This window comes from Colletes gigas, unplaced genomic scaffold (assembly GCF_013123115.1).
Source record: "Colletes gigas isolate AHSC1104 unplaced genomic scaffold, ASM1312311v1 Colletes_gigas_Sc00003, whole genome shotgun sequence".
NCBI classification, from domain to species: domain Eukaryota; kingdom Metazoa; phylum Arthropoda; class Insecta; order Hymenoptera; family Colletidae; genus Colletes; species Colletes gigas.
In genome coordinates, this window is record NW_025106632.1 from 6,454,209 (window position 1) to 6,478,157 (window position 23,949).

The 23,949-nt window shown below is 35.7% G+C and overlaps 2 protein-coding genes across 2 annotated transcripts in view; one reads left to right on the forward strand and one right to left on the reverse strand.

Annotated features, from left to right (window-relative positions):
* The window catches only part of LOC122404680 (SKI family transcriptional corepressor 2), a 48,891-nt gene extending 41,904 nt beyond the window's left edge, over positions 1–6,987 (forward strand). Inside the window, exons 6-7 of the mRNA XM_043408863.1 lie at positions 1,872–2,001; positions 5,913–6,987. Coding sequence (XP_043264798.1) covers positions 1,872–2,001; positions 5,913–6,013 — 231 coding nt within the window. The 3' untranslated portion in view covers positions 6,014–6,987. The remainder of the gene's footprint in view (positions 1–1,871; positions 2,002–5,912) is intronic.
* Positions 6,988–15,593: 8,606 nt separating this feature from the next.
* Positions 15,594–22,337, reverse strand: LOC122404970 (esterase FE4-like). The gene is made up of 8 exons (XM_043409403.1): positions 22,099–22,337; positions 21,147–21,435; positions 20,855–21,040; positions 17,230–17,429; positions 16,991–17,147; positions 16,586–16,912; positions 16,116–16,260; positions 15,594–16,027 (listed from the first exon to the last, which is right to left on the reverse strand). Exons 1-8 carry the CDS (start codon positions 22,231–22,233, stop codon positions 15,898–15,900), a joined length of 1,569 nt encoding a protein of 522 aa, XP_043265338.1. The 5' UTR covers positions 22,234–22,337; the 3' UTR covers positions 15,594–15,897.
* Between the last annotated feature and the right edge of the window lie 1,612 nt (positions 22,338–23,949).

Sequence of the window (23,949 nt, forward strand, 5' to 3'; positions counted from 1 at the left end):
AACATTTCTTTCGATAAAATGAATCATATTTTAGTGAATTGTACATACTCGTGTATTTTAGTAAACGATTAAACATGTATGTAAAGAACGCATATTAATGCATCAAATTATTTTTTCCCAAATTGTTTACTTAAAAATTATATAATTGAAAATTCTAGTATTTTATTTCATATAAAATAATTGCACAACATAAATGGTATTACTAACCGCGGGTACACGAGTATGTAAAATACACGCTGAAATCTGTGATCTCTAATTACTCATGTCCATGCAGTTATCACCATTGTTGGGCGATAGTAAAATGTGTTCGAGGTTTGAAAATAAAAAGATGCACCTTTTCATGTAACAGTGAAACTTTAATTATATAAAAACATTTAAGTAGTACATCGAAAGTCCGCACTCGTTTAAAGTCTAACCTCTGATCTGGACCAACTCTCAACCGCCACTTTCTTCTCGCCTTCACCCCATTCGTACCAACTTATAACTAGTTCCTAACCTAAATAACGAATATATCCCTATGTATACGGTAAAAGTAATCTTCGACGCATAAAATAGATAACGATTCCCGCAACCGTGAATAATTTGCGAAAATCGATCGCCGTTGAGTGGTTCATTAAATTATTTTAAGTAATTTGACGATCGTTATCGGCAGAAACATTAAATAAGACACTGCTCGCCGCTTCGGTAGATAGCTGCGTTTAGACTATAGATTCATACGTCGAGCAAACCTACGTCGGTCACAACACATCGACTGAATTGTGGTCATCGTTGCATAACTGAGTGGGCTATTCGCGATGATTGGATAGTTCGTTTTTCCACTCATGTTCATCGTGTCCTTTGTCATCTGAAGTGAATCAACTTTATTACACACCTTCATCGACGAACAGTATGAACACATAACAGTATATGGTGTCTAAGTGAATTATTTTTAGACCTATCGAAAATACAAGCAACATAATTCGTACAAAAGTTGCTTAACATTTACGTGTGTAAATAAATATGATAGTCAATTTTTTTGTGACTATTACCTGCTAAAACCTGTCAATGTAAACTTTGATTTTTTAAATTCTTGCAAGATACGAGTATTTTTTGTACAGTTATTTGTCTGCCCCATGCTCGTAACAACTAACGATGCATTATTATAAATCGCAATTATTACATATAGGGTGTTCGGCCACTTCTGGGAAAAATTTGAATGGAAGATTCTATAGGCCAAAATAAGATGAAAACCAAGAATATCAATTTGTTGATGGAAGTTTACTTAAAAAGTTATTAACGTTTAAAGTTCCATCCATACTGAATTTTTTTTCTCGAAAATGCGCAGGATTTCGGGGGTATGTCTGTTCACCAAAAATGATTGTAATTGACCCCCGCAACCGAAAATAATTTTTCCAAAAAGATTTGGAATTTTTTTTTCGCCGAAAAATTTGTCTACCTTTCTGAATTTTTCCTCGAAACTGCGTAGGATTTTGAGGGTATGTGTATTCACCAAAAATGGTTGTATTTGACCCCAGAACGTAGAAATAATTTTTTTAGAACGATTTGAAAAATTTTGTTTCCCCAAAAAATTTCAGCACCTACACGAATTTTTTTCTCGAAAATGCACAGGATTTCGAGGATATGTCTATTCACCAAAAATGATTGTAATTGGCCCTCGCAACCGAAAATAATTTTTTTAGAATGATTTGAAATTTTTGAATTTAATTGTTAATAACTATTTAACGAAGCCTCAATCAACAAATTGGTATTCTTGATTTTTGTCTTATTTTGACCTCTAGAATCTCCCATTAAAATTTTTCCTAGGGGTGGCTGATCACCCTGTATAAATCCAACGATCGAGTTATCAAAGTTTCGGTACGACTTGATTTTAGGAACGAGAAGCTGAAAAAATAGCAGAGGAAGCGGCAGCTATGCGTGACGTGAAACTGGAACTTCAACCCACGAGAATTCCTGAGAATTGGCAAGGAAACAATTTTCATCGGTATCTGGATACAATAAATGGTAAGTATCTAACAGTTGAAGGAATTATGATCGATAAAAAATAGTGCATTATATGGTGAAACCGTACCATTGTAACGAATCATATATGAAATTCTAGGTATCTCGATGAATTATTAAGAAACACTTTAGAAATTAATTTTATTTAATATAAATAAAAACTCTATTTTTTAGAAGTATAAAAATTTTGATTTTTATTAATGAATAAGAAAACAAATCTATCTTCTATCTAACTAACAATGATAAATTGTTCAGACTTCAAAGTTACTAACTATATTCAACTTTACAATGATTGATTCCAAACGTTAGCTTTTATCTCTCTAATGAAATTTATTTTCAGTATTATCAATAATTTATTTTTTGATCAAATAATCAGGACTTGTGGAAGTAAATAAAAAACGTGTTTAATAACTAATTATTAATTCTTTTCAGTAAAAATAATATACAAATTCTGTAATTTATTTTATAATATGATTTATTTGACTGCACAATTGCACGAATCACCTTGTTGTAACTGATGCTGTTATAGACATTATGTAAGGAAAAAACTAATCAGTATAAAGAGATGCCAAGCAAAAGACAAGTAAGAGAGAGAAACGAATTTTTTTCCACGACGTTCGCGTTAGTCAAAATGTTTTCACTCATAGTCAATGATCCCATGTTCACATTCACCAGCAAGGAACCACAACTTCCTCGTTATTTTCGGCTTATGGCTGTTTTAATGGTTTGACTGACGTTCCTAGTATATGTACTCACAAAGCCAACTATACGTACATGTAATATTCAATATGCATTTTTCCATTGGTTAATCCTAAACTCTTAATTAGAGATTTCTTCATACTTACATGTTATTAGCGACGTTTGAAAAGAAAAAGTAGAAAAAGGAAGAAATGAAACGAACGTGAATACTATAATTACTCGGGTAAAGATAGAATTTTAACACAAAATTAAAGAAATTAAATCATCACTGTTAGCGTTTATATTTATTCGATTCGAATGAAATAAAAACTGCTGGCTGAGCACAATGAACACAAGTCAAGAAATACAAGAATAAAAGAATACAAATTTCAAAATACTACTAAAGAAATATAAATTTTAATACTAACCATCATTTTTACTAAATTAGCCAATTTTAATATACGATACTTGTAAATATCAACAAACTTATTTCCACGAAAAACAGTTGCAAATATCACATTGAAAATATAATTTTTTGTATTAAAAATATACACTATTTGTATGGTGTTCCGCTACCCATAGGAAAAATTTTAATGACGGATTCTAGAGGCCAAAATAAGACGAAAATCAAGAATACTAATTTGTTGACGAACGCTTCCTTAAAAAGTTATTAACAATTAAATTTAAAACTTTCAAATCGTTCTGGAAAAATTATTTTCGGTTGCGAGGGTCAATTACAATTACTTTTGGTGAATACACATGCCCCCGAAATCCTATCCACTTTCGAGAAAAAAATTCGAGAAGGTGTGAAATTTTTCGACGGAAAAAAAAAATTTCAAATCGTTCTGGAAAAATTATTTTCGATTGCGGGGGTTAATTACAATCATTTTTGGTGAATAGACATACCCTCGAAATCCTACTCATTTTCTAGAAAAAAATTCGAGAAGATATGAAATTTTACGACGTAAAAAAAAAATTTCAAATCGTTCTAAAAAAATTATTTTCGGTTGCGGGGGTTAATTACAATAATTTTTGGTGAATAGACATACCCTCGAAATCCTGTGCATTTTCGAGAAAAAAAATTCAGTAAGGGCGGAACTTTAAATATTAATAACTTTTTAACAAAGCCTCCATCAACAAATTGGTATTCTTGATTTTCGTCTTATTTTGGCCTCCTGAATCACCCCTTAAAATTTTTCCCATGGTTGACCTAACACTCTGTATAGTGTATTCAACGTTTGAACTTTTGCAATTAAATTATATTCTCTCGCGCACCTAATCAATAAAAAAAACGAAGTCATTGTTTTCAAAAATTTTCAAAAATTTTCACGTTATAAATTTATAAAGCTGGGTGTTTATGGTTGTAGTTACCGTGGTCCGTATGGATTATTGGGTTTTAATTTTCGGCCCGGTATAAAAAAAAGTCTGGTTATCACTGGGTTGGACCATCCTCGAATTCCGGTGAATAGGAACGCGCAAGCGTCGGTGAAATCACGCCTCCTCGCAAAGAGGAGTTCACCCGCAACCCCTTTTCGCGTTATTACGAGCTCTAAGACCCACCCTCGTCTGATATCAAGGCAACCCTCCGTTTCCAGTTAACACTCCAGTCGCGATTAATTACTCTAATTAATTGAAACTCCGATCTTCCACTGAACCACTCGTACCGCTCTAATTACTAATTACTAATATTAGAGCGCCACAGTCCGAAATACCCTGGGATTATGCACTAACTTAGCAACGTTTACTATTTCCATTCTGCTACGAATGATAATTATTTCCGTGAATTTTCTACGCTCATTAAAATCAGATGTTTCAGATCTGTTCGTATCGCTGTTTTTTTCCAAATCTTTCCTTTAGAAACAGACTTAGGCAATCTGAGTGATTTACACAAGTATAAACGCCCAATAAAGATCCCTTAACACGGTTAACGAAATTTCTATAAGACCACGATTTACTGATCATTGATTTATTGTATAAACTTATGTTAGTTATTGTTTGGAAACCTTACATAGATAGACGTAGGCGTTTTCAAAGTATTTCAAGGTTATCTTGTGTTTTGAATCGAAAATTTATGTTTTTTATTCCGGAATTATATTCTGCGTTAAAAAATGGACATGTTTTGTTTGAAACGTTTCTCAGCAAGTTCAACATTTATAAAGATATTTAAATGATTTTTCGAGGTTATTTTAAGGTTAATTTTATTTTTCTATTAGAGCGACAAGGTTATTTCTTCTATTCAGAGTTATTTCTATTTCTCCCGAATGTCTAGTAAAAATATTAGTGATATAAGAACGAATATTTGATGTAAAAAAAAGTAAATTATTGTTAAGAATATGAATTTTCAAATAATTATTTTTCAGGGAAATATACAATGTTAAATTTAAATATTAACTAAATTAAAAAAAAAGCACATTCAGTTTGTGCAATTTTTAATGAATATCTCCCTTCATAAATATTCCATAGCGAAGCAAAAAATTAGATACACTTTTTTATTTTTCCTCACCGACATAACCTCTCCACGTCAACTCGAACTGTATTAATAATTACCAAAGCATACAAATGCTTGAATTTGGTCCTTTGACTCGATGAAATTTCTATTAAATTATGTTACATGGTAAAAATACACTTTTTATTTTTCCTCACCGACATAACCTCTCCACGTCAACTCGAACTGTATTAATAATTACCAAAGCATACAAATGCTTGAATTTGGTCCTTTGACTCGATGAAATTTCTATTAAATTATGTTTCATGGTAAAAATATTTTCTTTTCATTTTTTCTCACTGACATAACCTCTCCACATCAACTCGAACTGTATTAATAATTACCAAAGCATAGAAATGTTTGAACTTGGTCGTTCGACTCGATGAAATTTCTATTAAATTATTTTTCATGGTAAAAATATTATCATACCGAATGCAGAGTATATTTTTGTCTCGTTTGTGATGCTTGAGGGAAACGGTGATTCCCGTAATTGTTTCGAAACAGTCCGTTTATCTCGAGCAAACCGATAGCGTCGGTTGGCATTCGTGGATCGATCTATCCTTTAATCGTCATTGATCGAATACATCGTTCGCGACTAACTTTTCAATTTTGTTTGGCTTCCTCTGAGGCCGGGGTTCATTACTCGTCCAATTTAAATGAATAAATGAAACGGTTTTTCGATTTTGTTTGTTTCCTTTGATTTTCCAGAGGGGCGTGGAATTTTGTTAATTTTTAACAACGATGATTGCAGGAAACGAGCCGACGGAGAGAACGGGCTCGGATTGTTCGGCCTGCCGTCCACGAGGTATATTTTACAGGCAGATCCATAGCCCGTCTGCGTCCGCTAATTAATCGCCACCGGTGCGGTGACAAGAGACAGGAACAGCGGGAAAAAGGACGGAAGATTGAGAAAATTCATGGTGAGAGTGACAGACAGAGAGAGTTATTCAAAAAGATATTGTAAATTAGGGGTCTCCGTCTCTATTCATGGTGATTCACGTTACGTTTATTTATTTTTTACCCCAAACGCTTACAATCGTTTCGTTATATTTTTAGGTTAGGATGTATATTTTTCAAGCGATGAGTCCTCCGTTTTCATCTTCAGTAGGCTGGTGGCTCGATCGAAGGGTGATTGAAATTTTTCTACCTAATTATTTCACGTAAATTTGTTATTCTGTTGCGTAAATAAAATAAAATTATTTTAGGGCTTTGCACGGTAGGTAAAACAGAGTTCTACTATTGTCACGAATAGTTTCTTGGTTTTATCTTCGATTAAATATATTAAAAATTGACAAACCTAATACGTAGGAAACGAAAGGGTATATTTTTATTTCCGTTCGGTGAATGAACTTTTTTTTAATTTTTAAAAATCATCAGTACAATTTTGATAATACGATTGAACATTCTCTGTATCGTAGTAAGTTTCATCACTGTGCATCGTTGATCATCGTGTATAAAAGTATCGGGGTACCCCTATTGTAAAGGACGGTTTTATATAATCTTCCTGTCTTTCGAATTCTGATTTCTGTGCTTCTGCATTTACGTGTTCGTATATTGAGAAATAATAATCGATTTAAATAAAGGGAAGGCAGTAATGGGAACGACTGGAATCGAGTACTGTCAGCATTCGAATACGATACGTAGAAACGATTAAAATGTATACATATATTTATCTAGAATGTTAGAACTCCTGTTTTCATTCTTCACATTTATACAATGCACAAAGAAATCGATCGTGATTTTTATATTGTATTATTGTAGTTGCGTGTACGTAAATTAATTCTGAAATTAATGCGATATCATTACATAGAGAATGTAAACGAGAAGTACCGTGATTCGCGATATTTTTTTGTGCTGTAGATTGTATGTACAAAACAGTTATTCACAGAAACGTTGCTGAAAAAATATAAATGTTCGTGTAATTAAATTTTCACGCGATCAGGCGTGTGGCGTTGTCTCCCATGCTCGCCACCAGAGGGATCAGCGAGCGCTTGTGAGAACGCGATCCCTCTGGTGGCGAGCGTGAGAGGCGACGCCACAGGCGTATCGAAATTAACGAATTTCGCGTGACGCTCAGTATTTGTATTTAAAGTATGTTGATAAAATACTTAAAAAAAATTATCATCAGTTCTCTTTGACCATGCAAGTAGACATAATCACATTACATTTCACGTGTACATGGAATTATACCGTATTATATACCGTATTATAACGAAGCTTAAGAAGAATTTAACATACTTAAGCGTGTAAATGGCGAACAGTACAGGTAGAAACAAATTTCCAATACTTAAGTGATACTTATATTTATCCCTAGAATAAACATGAATTTTATTATCCCGAGAACGGATAAAAATGTTATCGAATGAATCTCCCGATTCGCAGGAATACGAAAATCTTTCAACATCAAAGATTTCCTGTTCACGCTCGTTTTAAATTTATTGTAAATATGGATTAATTAATTTTTAATCCGAAGGTTCATTTATTTGTTAGTTCTTAGTACAAATGAAATTTCAGAGATCTGTTTGCACCTGTTCGTTTCTACGTAATTTACGGTGACGAGCAAAATTGTAAACAATATATAAATACTAAAGTAATTCTAATATATAATAAATATGTGGATCCTTGTTAAATTATTTTCATTGTTCGATATCTGTAATATGTATATTGTATCTATATTATTTAAATTTATTGTACATATTATTGCACTTTAAAGAAAAGAATATTAATAACACAAGTTCCCTCCTTTTGTTTTTTGGTTTGTTATATAAGCATCTCTTGATTTTCAAAAATAACCATAGATTTTTCTCATCTTTACACTGGATTTAATTTAATTTAACAATGAGGTTCAGTAAATAATTTTAAAAATTCAGTTTTCTATTTAAATTCAGTGAATAATTTAAAAAATTGTTATATTTCCCCCCTAATTTATGTTTATTCAGCGCGAGTAATCCGCCATCTTGTGTAGCCACGGGTTGTGATTAAAATCTCTACTTTCCCCGCTTTTAAAAAAATATTTAATAAAATTTGGACTAACGAATACTAGATAGATTTTAATTTGTTACTCGTAAGATAAAAATTAGAATTTCAATTATAAAATGAAATACCTCACAATGAACAAACATTTCTTAAAATTGTAGTTACTTGTTCCAAATAATATTTGAATGAAAAGAGGCAAAATAGTCTGATTACTTTTTAAAGTGAACAGAAATAAATAGATGAACAAATATAATTTTAACCATTTTTAAAATTAATGTACTGCATTTCTTAAAAATGTAGTCACTTGTTCCAAATAATATTTGAATGAAAAAAGGCAAAATAATCAAATTGACTACTTTTTATTTAGCAGCCATGAGAAGTAATTAAACGTCTACAGTTTTGCTCGTCAGTGCATTTTGCACAAACATGTTTCCACGAAATTTCATTTCAGCAATAACATTCTGTGCATCAGCACGGGATTAAGTAATTAATTTGACGAAAATATCCGAAGCGTGTGTATAGATTTTGAGGTTACGTGCAACTTAACCTAAAAATTTAGACGTATGCTTCGGATGTTCCAGTGCGTTTACGTGTAGGTACAAGGTGGATTCGTTTGCATTGTAATACTCGCTATATTTAATGCACCGTGGATGCAATGCGGCTTGAAATTGGTTCCTGAGTGCAAGTCGGATATACCTTGCAATATACTCTTTATGATTATTACCTACTTGAGCGAATGGTTGCACCGTAGCCCGCGCTTCTTCGCTAGAGAGAATCTCGAAAATATCCAAGAAGCAACCGTTTTATGCAGACTACGAACACTGACGGTTTACGTCGTTGCTTCTGAACGTCTACTAATGATATGTATAATAATTTTAATCGATCGCGATGATCCGTGTCGCGTGCAGCGTTTAGTCGACGTTGAAAGTCTGATGAGATACGATAACACCTATATTCCCGTCAGTCGCTTCGATTTGGAGATCTCGAAGAAAGAATAACGGATGTTCTTCCGAATAGCCCTAGTGGCAGGTTTAAATCTAATTTTATGGAGGATCAAGGAACAGGATCGTAATTACAAAATTTTAACTTCGGATATTTAATCATTTCCAAGATTCAAACACGACCATTTTCTAACCTCAATTTCTATAGAACGTCTCACTTAAAATTTACCCGCCTTTTTTTCAAGTTGCATTACACTTCAATTTTGGTGATCAAACAGTTATGACACTTCGATTAACAATCTCTAGATAAATTATTCTGTAATGTATCCCATAGAAAATAGATTTTTATATCAAATTTTAATTTTGTTAGTTTGCAATTCTAATTTAACTTGAATATGTAAAAGTAGTCAAACCTAATGAAATATCTCTGAAACTATTAAATTCCCGAAGCTAAAATTTTATATTTGAAATCCGTACCTCTCCCCCCACCGCTCCACCAAATTTCATACCAATCGGTCGCTGGAGCTTTTTGGAATGTGCAACCAAAAAAAGCCAAATAATACTCGATTTGAATAAAACCGATCCAAGAATTCGGTATATTTGTAGTATATATATATACATTGTACATTGTATAATGTACTTGAACGTAGAATTGTCCGAGTACTTGATTTCCAAACCAAGATATAACTCATTTTTTCAAACCGAGTCAAGTATTCGATTATTCAAGTAGCTTGAACATTCGATCCAACTAAAATGTTGGAACAACTAGTTTATACAAAATGTGAGAATGACTATAATGTAAAAAGTTAAAAACCGCGAAGTTGTCGACGATGCCCCCCCATTATAAGTTTTGTTCAATTTTAAATTGAAGTATTTTGAACAACTTTTTTCTTTTCCAATAATAGGCCTTAGTTTTGTAGATGTTTGCAAAAATTCTAGAATATTCTTCCAAGTGGCAACGGACGTCGAATATAAAATTTTAGCTTCGAGAGTTAAATGGTAGATGGCGCATCGAAGACAACGGAATAATTGTGTGAACGGTAGAAAACGAATGAAAAACAAACTGACGCGAACACAGGGGTTACTGTAGATAATCGACAAACGCAAACATTCCCTCTGCTTTTTAACGTAAACCGGTGTACAATTGCAACTGTAAGAGACGCCGTGTAGAATGTACGAGTTGCGTCACTGAACCTAACCTAGTTAACAGCATGTGGAAACGCTATGTGTAATCCGAATAACAATAAAAATCCTGATCACGGGTGGTACCTTTATATTGACCTATTTCTTTGGAAATTGTCTTTCATTTTACGTTATCAATGTTCGTTTTCATTGTATAATATAATTAAAATTTCAATTTTTATATTTCTCGATATATCATTATCAAGGTATTACTGATTACTATTAGGGGGGGGCTTACAGTTAAAATACCTGCATCGATACAGTTAAACGGATCCCAATTTTTAATCGAAAATCGATACATTTTCTGGGAAAAATTTTAATGGGAGATTCCAGAGGCCAAAATAAAACGAAAATCAAGAATATCAATTTCTTGAGGCATCCTTAAAAAGTTATTAAAAAATTTGAAATCATTCTGAAAAAATTGTTTTTGGTTACGGGGGTCAATTACGATCATTTTTGGTGAACAGACATACCCCCGAAATCCTACGTATTTTCAAAGTACAAAGCTGTGATAGAATTATAGGGAATGCAAATGTAAGATAGATTGTCTAGAAGAAATAAATCCTTTTCAATTACTGACGAAGCTGGTATAGAGTAGAATGCACGGTGTAATCTTGGTCGTCGGATATATCCCGGCTGTGAAATCCTTGGGGAGCTCTCCCGCCTTGTACGCAAGGACGCTTCAATGAACAGAAACCCTTAATGGATACAGCTCTGTAGTCCCCGGACGATCGTCAGCAAAATTTCACATTTCGACCACATATGGTACTTACGTTCTATACTCGTAAGCACACGAAGAAAGAAATAGGAAAGGACTCGATCGTCTTTTCATTCCATTCGTTACGCAACATATACGGGGAAGAAAGTACAAAAGTTCACTTCTTCCCGTTTGTCTGAGCAAACTTTACTGATGAACGCGAGTAACGTTTGCTCGAACATCGAAATACAGAACTGACACGATTTACCAAAAAATAAAATTAATCGTTCGGTCTGTTTGTTATGTATGCAAAAAAAAATGAAAAAATGTTAAAACACTTTGAATGTAAACTTACACAAGCATTAGAATTGAGTAAAATTGTATAGTTTTTAAAAGTTTTTAAATTGTTGAGTGTTCGACATAACCTCATTTCTGGATCGATATTGTTATTTGTCTTTTCTCTTTCTGTAGTCGTTATGTAGCCACCTACAATTTCTATGTTTGCCCTAAATCACTCATGAAGAGTTCGATGAGACTCTGTTACGTATGCAAAAAAAAATGAAAAAATGTTAAAACACTTTGAATGTAAGCTTACAAAAGTATTATAATTGAGTAAAATTGTATAGTTTTTAAAAGTTTTTAAATTGTTGAGTGTTCGACATAACCTCATTTCTGGATCGATATTGTTATTTGTCTTTTCTCTTTCTGTAGTCGTTATGTAGCCACCTACAATTTCTATGTTTGCCCTAAGTCACTCATGAAGAGTTCGATGAGACTCTTGCAGGCGTGGATCAGAATAGACCCAAGCACGGTTGACAAAGAATTAATTAACATTCCCTATTTGCAAAACAGATGAGATCAGGTACGGTACAGAGGGCTATTGATTACAGCCAATTGTGAACAGGCTATGTCAATAATAGGCACCGTAGAAGAAACATCGTCTGCAGCTAATGTTCCGGCAAATTGGCTTCGCGGGCGTAGATACTGTCGCCTCTTGGGAGGAATCTACAAGTACGAGTGGGTTTTCTCGCGCCGATTTTTCCCGTAACTACCTCACGTCCCGACGATACACGTTCCACGTACCACCATAAAAGGCGATCTCCTCCCACCCCACACACTGTCTCCCACGTCAAGTATTTCTAAGAAAACTTATTTCGTTCGCGAATGCACAGTATGCCCCGGTAAATCGTCCTGCTACCACCGCGAAGACAATTTCACTTTGAGGTTAAGTTCGAGACCACATTCGGTTGTGACCGGGACAACTACACGAACAGAATTTTCGACTGAAAATCTGAAACAACATGACTTTTTGCCAAATTTTGGAAATTTATTTGTTCTAATTGAAATTTTTACATTTCGCTGCTATTAAAATTCTAGTAAGATTTCATTTTACAGTGTGTACGTAGTAATACTCGACTGCGATGTCATTCTAAATTTGCTCGACTCGAGGATAATTATACCCGATTTTCCACTTATATTTATTCGATAATTCCCTCAGTGTAGAATTTAAAAGGTATAATTTGAAACATAACCTATTAACTCACTTTCCATTGGTATACTTATTCGATAAATTCCTCAGTGTAGATTTTAAAAGTTACAATTCGAAACATAACCTATTAACCGTGATATTTACTTGATTGATCAATTTTTTTACCTTTATAAAGAAAGAATATTATTAATCTAGTTAAAATAAACGCAGTGGTGTGAAATAATTTTGTTGAGAAATATAATGCTTGTCGAATGATACGTTGTATTTAGCAAAACCTAGGTCTTCGTATTTCTCGGAATATAAAAGGCTGTCGAAGACTATCTATCATCGCTTCCATGTAATTCTAAACAATTCTCTATGGTATACGTTACACGGTGAAAAAGTTCGCGTAAAGAAACGACGATTTAATCGTGCACGTATCTACAACTGATATAACGAGCAAGGATTTAAATACAACCTTCAGTCGTCTACAATAAAGTCGACAAGCTGTGTATTTAAAGAAACATTTTAATTGCAGGGGGTAAGCCGCTTACGTGTCCCTCTCTCGTGCATTAATAAAAACGACCCTCTTGTTACGGGACGCGAACCAGTAGCAGGTATTGTATCTACAATAAAGTAATTCGACTTTGCTTTCGAAGCCAAAGCCTCTCGATGAATTTTCTTGAATGTTAAAAAAGGCCAACAATAGAGGGAGCAGCATACGTCTTCACGGAGACTTACCACGGAATTAAGAGACAAATTGCACGCATTAAATTTATGCTTTAAACTTCGTTTAAATTATGCAAACAATTTTAACAAAGATAACATCTCTATTCGCCTTTTTTCATTTCTTTCCGACAGTTTCGCGAATAAATGTTTGGTATCAAAGTTAGTAATTAACCCACAAGAAATCGTAATTATTAAAATTTTTTGAAACTGATTTTTTTATGAATATCAAAGTCACCGCTGTATCTTTAAATGGAACTAGACATTTTTAATTTCATAATGTGTCAAACCTACTGCTTGCTATTTCATATTTCGATATATCTTATAAACTAACCTATAATTTCGTTATTAAAATTTTGAAAGTCTATTTTTAAAACTTTGTACTGTATGAAGAAAAATCGAAATGTAAAGTTTGTTAAACAAACTGTAATTAACTGTTTTTACATTTTTCTTGTTACGGTCCTGATTGCACGTACCGGAATGGAATATGAAATAACCAATAATTTCGTTATTAAAATTTTGAAAGCCTATTTTTAAAACTTTGTATTTTCGATTTCTGAAGAAAAATCGAAATGTAAAGTTTCTTGTTACGATCCTGGTTGTATGTACCGGAGTTGAATTAAAGTGCATTGCATTAAAAATAAAATATCAATCCTTTAAAGGACCTCGACTGTAGAACCAGATGAGAGAGAAAAGGGTGTTCTGGTTCAAGGAGATCGTATAAAGAAAAGCTGATCCTGTATGTAATTGGGCATCAAAACGCTATATTTTCCATGGTTAACTTCGCAAAAAGGTTAGTTTGCGGAGAGCGTAATAACTTGACGCGGACAAACCCGAATAGAGGCTCGATCTTGTGGCGAGTGAAAATATCATAGAGGAACCGACGCCACGCGGAGGATGCTTTATGAGGACTCTCCTCAGAGTTGATGGTATGCCTTGTTACCGGGAAGAACCGTGTTCCCCCGGGTAATATCGTATACAATTATGTCCACAGAAAGGAAGATATGCATTATGGATGCTGACACTATGCCCGGTAAATCATGTCGCAGGGTTGGTTAACTCTGCAAATGATCTGCTGAATCACGCCTCGCCACCATCCGCGGGATAAGCAAGCTTTTCTTTCTACGATCGTTTTCGCTTTTTCCTAAACAGGGAAACTTAACAAAATATAGAATTTTTTCTTCCATTGAATACACCTATATTAGTAATTCATTTTATAGTATTAAATGAATCAATTATACGATTTGGAAAAATCTAACTAACCAAACGAATGATTTAATCACAGACTAGGTATAGGAATAGACCTTACAAACAATGTATTTCTTCGGCTAATTTCTATGGGGTCTCGAAACCTCATTATCATTTTCGTGTCACTTGCAATATTACCAACAGATTTAGAAATGAATTTCAATCCCTGCATGGTCAACTCGCATGTAGCTATGCACACACTAAAGCTGTGAGCCCATCAATACTATATTAGTGAATAGTTTCTCAACTGACCGCCATCCATGAGAAGAGGGCGCTGAAATCACTTCCGAATGATGAAGTCGGTATGGCAGTCAGATTGGGCCACGAAAGTCCATAAGGTGAAAGATCTAATCGTACACCTTGTCTGTGGTTGTAGCGTGTGCATAAATACATGTAACAACGCATATTTTGGTGAAGAATATTTAAAAATTTCTAAGAATGTTCGAAAAGTTATTTCTTAACCACGCAAAGTAAGAAAAACCCTACAAAAATGGTCCAATTTTCAAACAACCGTATCTCTTGCAATAGTCAGTGTATCTCATTGAAATTTAGTCTCGCAGTAGAGCTCATGGAATTCTACAAAAAAGTACTAAACAACATTTCCGTATAGCGTAAAACAAATTTTTAAGAAAAATCGACAGGGTGTAGGTGCTGAAATTTTTCGCCAAAAAGAAAAATTTCAAATCGTTCTGAAAAAATTATTTTCGGTTGCTGGGGTCAATTACAATCATTTTTAGTGAACAGACATACCCCCGAAATCCTACCCACTTTCGAGAAAAAAATTCGTAGGTGCCTAAATTTTTCGGCGAAATTAAAAAATTTTTAATCGTTCTGAAAAAATTATTTTCGATTGCGGGGGTCAATTACAATCATTTTTGGTCAATAGACCTACCACCGAAATCCCTCGCATTATCGAGAAAAAAATTCGAGTAGGCGCTGAAATTTTTCGCCAAAAAAAAGAAATTTCAAATCGTTCTGGAAAAATTATTTTCTATTGCTGGGGTCAATTACAATCATTTTTGGTGAACAGACATACCCCCGAAATCCTACGCATTTTCGAGAAAAAAATTCCTTACCGAAAATATAATTTCAGGCCAGAAATGTCACATCAAAAATTTCGTGCGCAATATCATTAACTAATAGCTCAATGTATATGGAATAGTAAATATTGGTAAGAAATAGTGACTATACATATAATTGGTAAACTTTAGTTTTATTAAAATTTGTACAGATTCAGATGGTACGATGTATAATGACAATTTCCCGATATTGCGTTCAATATTTACATTTTTTAACAATTTCTCTTCGTCGAACATGATTCTTTGATGATTAAATAATGAAATAATATTCTTACTATTAATTTTATGGACTTATTAATGTAATGTACCTTTCATAGGATCGTTGTATATCATATTAAAAAATAAGTACATAGTTAGTTATTCATCTAGTTAGTTAGTTAGTTATTCATCTAGTTAGTTAGTTAGTTATCATCTATCATTTATTCGAAGTTAAACACTTCCAGTTCCGTTAACTCAGACTCTTCGTCAATCTCCAAACAATACAAGTTATCCTTCGTCGCAGGTTTCCAATGTACTTTAACAAAGTCATTGTAACTTGGGGTAGGATTTCTATAAAATAAATGTTAAATACATTAAAAACATTTAATATATGGGCATTTAAATCAAGTGCAGCGTATCTGAAATTCCATAAACTTACCCTGTTCTAGCAAAGTTGGTCCACATTGTGGTCAAACGTTCCAATATATTTCTGTCTTTAGTGCCAATTGCAGGTGGATCAGGATTGTCATTTTTACAAATGGGTAAATAAAACAGGTACGACAAATCATCCATATGGCACGCCTCTAAACATATTTTCAAATGTTACTATTACGTAATAATATACAGGGTGTTGAACCACCCCTGGGAAAAATTTTAATGGGAGATTCTGGAGGGCAAAATAAGACGAAAGTAAAGAATACCAATTTGTTGATCGAGGCTTCGTTTAAAAGTTATTAACGTTTAAAGTTCCAGTGTCGCGCGCACGCAACTTCCCGTTCTACTGGCGCATCTTTAAACGTTAATAACTTTTTAACGAAGCCTCGATCAACAAATTGGTATTGTTGATTTTCGTCTTATTTTGGCCTCTAGAATCACCCATTAAAATTGTTTAAAATAATATTAATTTACCATTTATAATACGTTTTAACTGAACATCAATGATTGTACTTTCGGTGCCGACGTATGAAAACCTGTAAATGTAACTAGGCGTGGACGTTCTTTCCAATCGATCCTTAATGTACAATTTCAAGGGGGCGACAAAAAGAACATATGTGATAAAACGTATAAATATTTCTATTTTGTCTGATGTGATTGGTTGCCCATTAAAATGCTGATTTTTCACAGCCGTTAATAATTCTTGGAATTCTGCTGGCCCCAACTTCCTCAATTGTCCTATGATCTTCACCAGGTCGGGTAAATTAATATTGCAATATTCTATAGTCTCCTCTTCCGTGTCTGAAACACGATAATATCGTATAAAAATAACCGACATACGTTCCCTCCGGTAAAAACGTAGACGTGGATGAAAATTACCATCGACGAACATGATGCATTCGTTCGACGTGTATCCGGTCATAATAGGAATGTTAATATCGTTCGAGTGTAGTTGTTCGATCGGAAATGGTAAAACAGGGTCGTCCGCTATGTCATCGTAATTCACTCCAAATGGTATGTCGAACAGGTCAGCCTCCTTTAGAAAAGTAAAAAGAATGAGAATAGTTCGGAACGAGAAAATTTTGAATGAAAGGTAACAGTAGTGAAAATAGCTTTGCCTCTCTTGTGAGAATCGACGAATAAGCTCCGACGATATCTTTGTCGGATATGTTACGCAGCATTTCGACAACCTCCACGGGATCTGTTGATTTTATTCCAAGAACCGATGCAAGCTTAAAATACCGTTGTGGACGACTTTGGCCGAATCCCCAGCTACTCGTCAACATTCCACTTTGTAAAATCGTTTTGTGAAACAGCCCTGAGGAACGAAGATAATTTTGTTAGAAATAAGGCGCCATTTGTTTCTGCGCCACTTAGAGTTCCTCCGACTTACTATCATTGAACCGTGTGGCTTTTGTTTGTCGCGAAGCCTCGCGCTCATTGGCACGTTGACTGCCGTGGGGGTCAGTGGTGACCAGCGTCGCATGATAAAAAATTCATCTTAGCGCTATGGCCAAACCACGCAAAATACGCGCGGCAGTCAACGTGTTAAAAGTGCGTTGTCAATAGGGAGTCGAGTTTTGTTCATTTTAACCTCCAAATTCCCACAAATTTCTGTACAGAGTGTGCTATTTTTTAACGCTAAACCTACCGACGTTTTATGTATACCGATCCCATAACCGATCAAACGACCAGTCTTTCTTCTCGTTTATTACGAAGTAAGGTACTTTTAATTTTTTTTCTTTTATGTCGAATATTTTTTCTTAAAATTTAAAAAATCTGCACAGACGTGTTGAATAATTTCACTCTAAACGTGCATACTTGGTACTTCGACTTCGTACAGAGAATGTGCAAATCATGTCGAAATTATTCAATATTCGACGGATAGAGTGTGAAGAATCTTGTTTCGAGCCGATAGCGTAATTAGTTCCGGAGATATAACGAATTTTTTTTTCGGGTCGCGTGGTCAGTTCCGGAGATATAAGAGTTCAAAGCGTTTGTTTACTTTTCCTCGTTGAGCGTTGACGTCACGTTCGCCTCGCGTGAATTCTTGGTAATATGTATTACGTTGCTCGGTCACCAGTCACCCGGTCATTACTCATGTGCAAGAGAGAGAGAGAGAGAGAGAGTGAGAGATATCCGACGCGTCAGATCGCAGACAGCGATAGCGGAAATTAAAATATTACACCATCCTTTACACGACGTTATTTCCAAAACGGAAAGTCGAATTTACATAAAACGCTTTACTGATTCTAACAGTTGTTCATTTATGGATAAAGTATTGGTAGTTTTGCAACTACACCTGTCTAAAGTTTTATTGCTTTTAATAGGCGTTAATATGAATTGTGGTCCTCTGACTTGAAGTCCCGTGCGGCGGCACCGGGGCATGAGGAGTGGGACCGCCCATCTATCTATCTTGCGCCCTTGCTCTCAGGCAGTCCACGCATGCGTGTGAACTGCCGCGACGAACAGCGAGCCAGAGTTCAATGTATGCGTGGGAATACGTGTATCCCTTCTACTTTTCTCGTGTGCCCGCCACGCGACTCGGGACTTGAACTTAGCGGAGGACAGTGGGTCTACAGCAAGGGTCGACAACCTATGTCTCGCGGGTTACCGAGTGACCCTTTTGATAATCCCAAGTAATCCACTCTAGCTCCAAAAATAAAGTATAATGTATACAAATAAATTATGAAACATAAACCCGAAACAAACATTTTGCGAATAAAAAAATTGATAATAGATACTAAGAATATCATTTTAGCTCTGTTTCATAAGCGTTTATGTAAGAGATTATTTCATGATGATGTGGACAGAAATGTATGGGTGTATCGAAAATGGTGACGAATTGATACGTACTTTATGTAGAGATAGAATTACCGCGAGGACTTACAATATTGAGCAACACTTTTCTTCAAAATATAACGATACGAGTGAAATGGCAAATAAAGATAAATCTGTGTATTAAATTTTGGAAAACAAGATAAATTCTTAATGAGTTTTGTTATCAACGGAAAACCATTTACAGACGGTGAGTTTTAAAAAAATGCATTCATAAATTGCTTCGAACACTTATTTAATGACTTTGCAAATAAAAAGGAAATAATTGAGAGAATCAAAGAAATGCCATTGTCATCTAGAACAGTCCAGACGTCGCGTTGAAGATATGGCTGAAAATATCGATGAACAAATCAAAAATGATTTGTTATCCCGTGACGTAATTAGGCACTGATATTTTTCCTCAAGTACAAGAGTTTGCAAATTTAAAAAATGGCCGAGTATTGGATTTAAAAAGTAAATTGTTTTCCATAACAACCGATGGTGCCCCAAGCATGAGAGAAAAAACTGTTGGATTTGTAAAACTAATTGAAAATGAACTTGACCGCACGCTTTTATCGTTTCATTGTATCATGCACGAAGAAAATTTGTTTGCAAAGGCGTTTACGCAACAACTTAACCTCTTCACGCTCTTGGCCACATATGTGGACGTTTAGTTCTTTTTTTTATATAATTATAGTTACTGTCGATAAAAAAAAAATCGTCCCTGAGGCATGGAAAATAAATTTGCACTATTTTCAATATCTAATAATAAAAAAATAAAAATAAAAAATAAAAGCTCAAATGTTATGAACGGATAACTTTAATAAATTATGGCATGATTTGGAAAAAACAATAGATAATATAATCTTCTCCTGATATTAACATGTTTTTCATCACTTCAATGAAGTCATCTTTGAAAAGAAAAAATTGACTTCGCCATTTTGTGCAGATTCGGTTCAACTTGTGCGAGCAAATATTTTCACAAATGAAATTTATATTAAGCAAAATAAGACGAAAATCAAGAATACAAATTTGTTTATGGAGGCTTCGTTAAAAAGTTATTAACGTTCAAAGTTCCACTATCGCGCGCAGCTGTTCGCCAATCGCCGTTCTACAATCACAACTTTAAACGTTAATAACATTTTAACGAAGCCTCGAACAACAAATTGATATTCTTGATTTTCGTCTTATTTTGGCCCCCAGAATCTCTCATTAAAATTTATCGTGAAATTAAATTAAGGAGTGGAAAAATTAATGATCAACAATTGTTAACTCTACTCCCGCAAGAAATAGTATCGTCAACTTCACCAGATATTTGGAATTTATCATTAGAGCATGTTTGTGAATCGAATTAGCTGCCTGAATTTTTCGACGAAAAAAAGAGATTTTAAATCGGTTTGGAAAAATTATTTTCTGTCGCGGGGGTCAATTATAATCAGTTTTGGTGAATAGACATACCCCCGAAATCTTGCGCATTTTCGAGAAAAAATTTCGAGAAGGTGTGAAATTTTTCGACGGACGAAAAAAATTTCAAATCGTTTTGGAAAAATTATTTTCGGTTGCGGGGGTCAATTACAATCATTTTTGGTGAACAGACATATCCCCGAAATCTTACACATTTTCGAGAAAATAATTCAGAACTGGCGGAACTTTAAACGTTAATAACTTTTTAACGAAGTCTTAATCAAGAAATTGATATTCTTGATTTTCGTCTTATTTTGGCCCCCAGAATCTCTCATTAAAGATTTTTCCCAATTTCTGTTCTTTTATTCGAAGAAACATATTTTCGACTATTCGAGTGTACAGTACTGTGCCGAATTATTAAAAGTTCTATCCGAACGTAATATTTCTCTTTATTGATCTGAACTTATAGTGCAGAAATATCGGCAAATTTAAAATAAAAAAAATTAAAATCGATAATTGTACCTTGTGTTTTTGGTGATATAGTCAAGGCGTGGGCTAATACTGCTCCTGCGCTTTCGCCAATGAGCGTAACGTTGTTAGGATCTCCTCCAAATTTGGCAATATTCTCCTTGACCCACTGCAGTGCTGCAATTAGGTCTTTCAGGCCCTGGTTTCCGGGCGCAGCTGGGTGTCCAAGATTTAGGAAACCTTTAAAACATAAACAAATATTCCTGGTCAGTGCTAATATTCCACAATAAATGCAATAAAATTTTGTCTCTTTAGTTATCGAGCTCGAAATGGTAATCGAACGTACCGAATGCACCCAGTCGGTAATTAGCCGCAACAACGACGACATCTTTCGCGAGCAAGTAATCTGGTCTTATCTGGGCGAAACACGAACCCCATACCGTAAATTTACCACCGTGGATCCAGAAGATTACCGGTTTCGATTGTTTAATGGAATTGGTGTACACGTTTAGATAAAGACAATCCTCGGTTCCGATAGAGTTGTAAGGGGGATCCGGTAGTGCCTGCGTACACATCTTTTTCGTGCAGACAGTGCAATTTTTGATACCTGTCCATGACGCAGGTGGCCTTGGATCCTATTTTACATCAGAAAATGTTAAATCATCAAGAAAAATAAATATCTCTACTCTATACTCTATCTTCAGAATAATCAGGTATCATTTTTATTCTTTAACACTAGGTTACATATTTTTATTAAACCGAGCCAATCTGACTCATGCAACAAAATTGAAGTTTTTTGGAAAATCAAAAAAATAGCTCCAAATCAATTTAAATCAAAGATTTATTATTAAAAACATTGTTAAAAACATTTTTTACATATAAACTCTGTTTTTGAAATACATTTTTTTTAAACATTTTTATTAGATCTACCACAAAGGCTGTTGCATTTATGATATTATAGATTTGATTTACCAAGCTAATTTCGATATTTATTTGTTAAAAGTATTGCAATTAATGTTCATTTTAGATCTAATTACAAAAAGAAAATAGTTTCAAATCAATTTAAATCAAAGATTTACAATTAAAAACTTTGTTGAAAACATTTTTTACATATAAACTCTGTTTTTGAAATATATTTTTTTTAAACATTTTTATTAGATCTACCACAAAGGCTGTTGCATCTGTAATACTATAGATTTGGTCCAGCAAGGTAATTTCGATATTTATTTGTAAAAGGTATTGCAATTGATATTTATTAATATAAATAACGTTTTAATTGACAGATATTAGTCTATTACCTTGAATCTCAGTTGTCCAATGGGAGGAGCCGCGAAAGGTATCTCGTGGAAAGCGACGTAAGTAGAACCAAGAACACCTGCGACACTAGTACCTCGTACTTTGCCTTCCTTTAAACTAATTATCGGCCTGTACATTGTCGATCGAACTTTGAACAATTTAAGAACCCTTTGCTAGTTATTTCTAACAATGTAGAAAAATTCTGACACTTTTGCAGAAAAGTATTTAAAAGATGATTCGTTTTACACAAACTTCATGTCGCGAATATGCAAGTTCCAACGCTGGATGTATATATGTACGCCCGCTGTTACGTATGCCGAACGTTATGTTCCGCAATTTTTCCTGGTCACGTGAGCCCATTAGAAAATCGCCTTGCCATTTATCTAATCTGAAATGGGGGTCACTTCCGACGAGATACAGCAGTTCTATAATTAACGCAATTCGGAGAATACGATAATTTCTAATAGATTTGGATCTACCCCTACAGATTTTAGAGTCAAGGTCACATCTCTCGCCACATCTCTGGCGACTTTTGGCGGCAAGCATCCCATGATCCGGTCTACTCACATTCGTATCGGTGTTTGGCCCGTGGGAACTTTCGCCTCCGACCTCCGGGATGCCATGCAAGGATAAGGCCACCAGACATCTCAGGTTGATGACCTCATCTTCGCATCTCGTCCCAGCGACTGCCTCTATTCGCCATCTGGGGACGCGCCACGTAGGGGTTCACCTCACCTTTTATTGTTTTTTTTTTTTTTGGACGTGGGGACATCCTCATGGACACCTCGAGGCCCCAAGTAGGGGAAATCCTCATGTATACTCCTAGGCCCCAAGTAGGGGAAATCCTCATGGATACTCCTAGGCCCCAAGTAGGGGAAATCCTCATGGACACCCTGAGACCCCAAGTAGGGGAAATCCTCATCGACACCCCAAAGCCTCAAGTAGGGGAAATCCTCATGGACACCACGAGGCCCCAAGTAGGGGAAATCCTCATGGACACCCTGAGACCCCAAGTAGAGGGAGCCTCGGGGTAGTGCCGGATTCTTACCGGCTAAAACCCTACAGTGACCGTCCTCTGGCGCCTGGCGAAGGACCGGAACTCTAATGAGACATCACAGAGTCCCCCGCAGCGCCTCATTCCGGGGAGAAAGGGCGACATGTCCCTCCTCTCCCGATTTCTCTGCGGCGGACACCAGGTCACCTGACACCTGCGGCCCCAGGGCTACCTTCGGTACTCGGGCCCCTAGCACCGAGCACATGCAGTACCCAGGGACGACCCGTCAATCTCCTGGCCACCGATGTGGTGGTCGGAGGAGAGTGCAGTCGGGCCACCCCACTTCTGGAGGTCCCTCAAGGCCGTTGGAGGGGGCCAGGAGACGAATGATACCTCGCCCTGGCCCCTCTCCGAGCGGGATGCGCGACTCGCTCGCGCTCCCTCTCGGCGGCCTCCTTCTACGACGTAACTATCTCGCAGAAGGAGGCTACCACAAGGGGTTCACCTCCCCTGCCGCCCTGGACAACCAAACAAGTGCGTGGGCATCAGGTTCATTTTTGTTGTGCGTGGGGAAATCCTCATGGACACCTCGAGGCTCCTAAATAGGGGGGTCTCGAGGTAGTGCCGGACTCCTACCGGCTAAAACCCCACGGTGACCTTCCTCCGGCGTTGTGGCAGGGGATCAAGAACTCTATTGAGACATCACAGAGCCCCCCGCTGCGCACGTGTCTTCTCAGGCCCCTCCCGGTGAGAGGCACTCCACCCACTGCATTTCCACTCAACCACAGACGCTTGGTCACCAGCGCCCACGGCCCCGTGACATGGGACTAAGCCGCCAGTCGCGTGGCCACGTTGGCCA

Bases quoted from the DNA above. Each gene is read 5' to 3' on its own strand.
- LOC122404970 (XM_043409403.1), bottom strand. From the start codon at position 22,233: ATGTACAGGCCGATAATTAGTTTAAAGGAAGGCAAAGTACGAGGTACT. The intron at 17,430-20,854 runs GTACAATTATCG...TTCGTTCCTCAG, and splicing joins TATATCACCAAAAACACAAG to GGCTGTTTCACAAAACGATT. The intron at 16,028-16,115 runs GTAAGTTTATGG...TTTATTTTATAG, and splicing joins ACCAACTTTGCTAGAACAGG to AAATCCTACCCCAAGTTACA.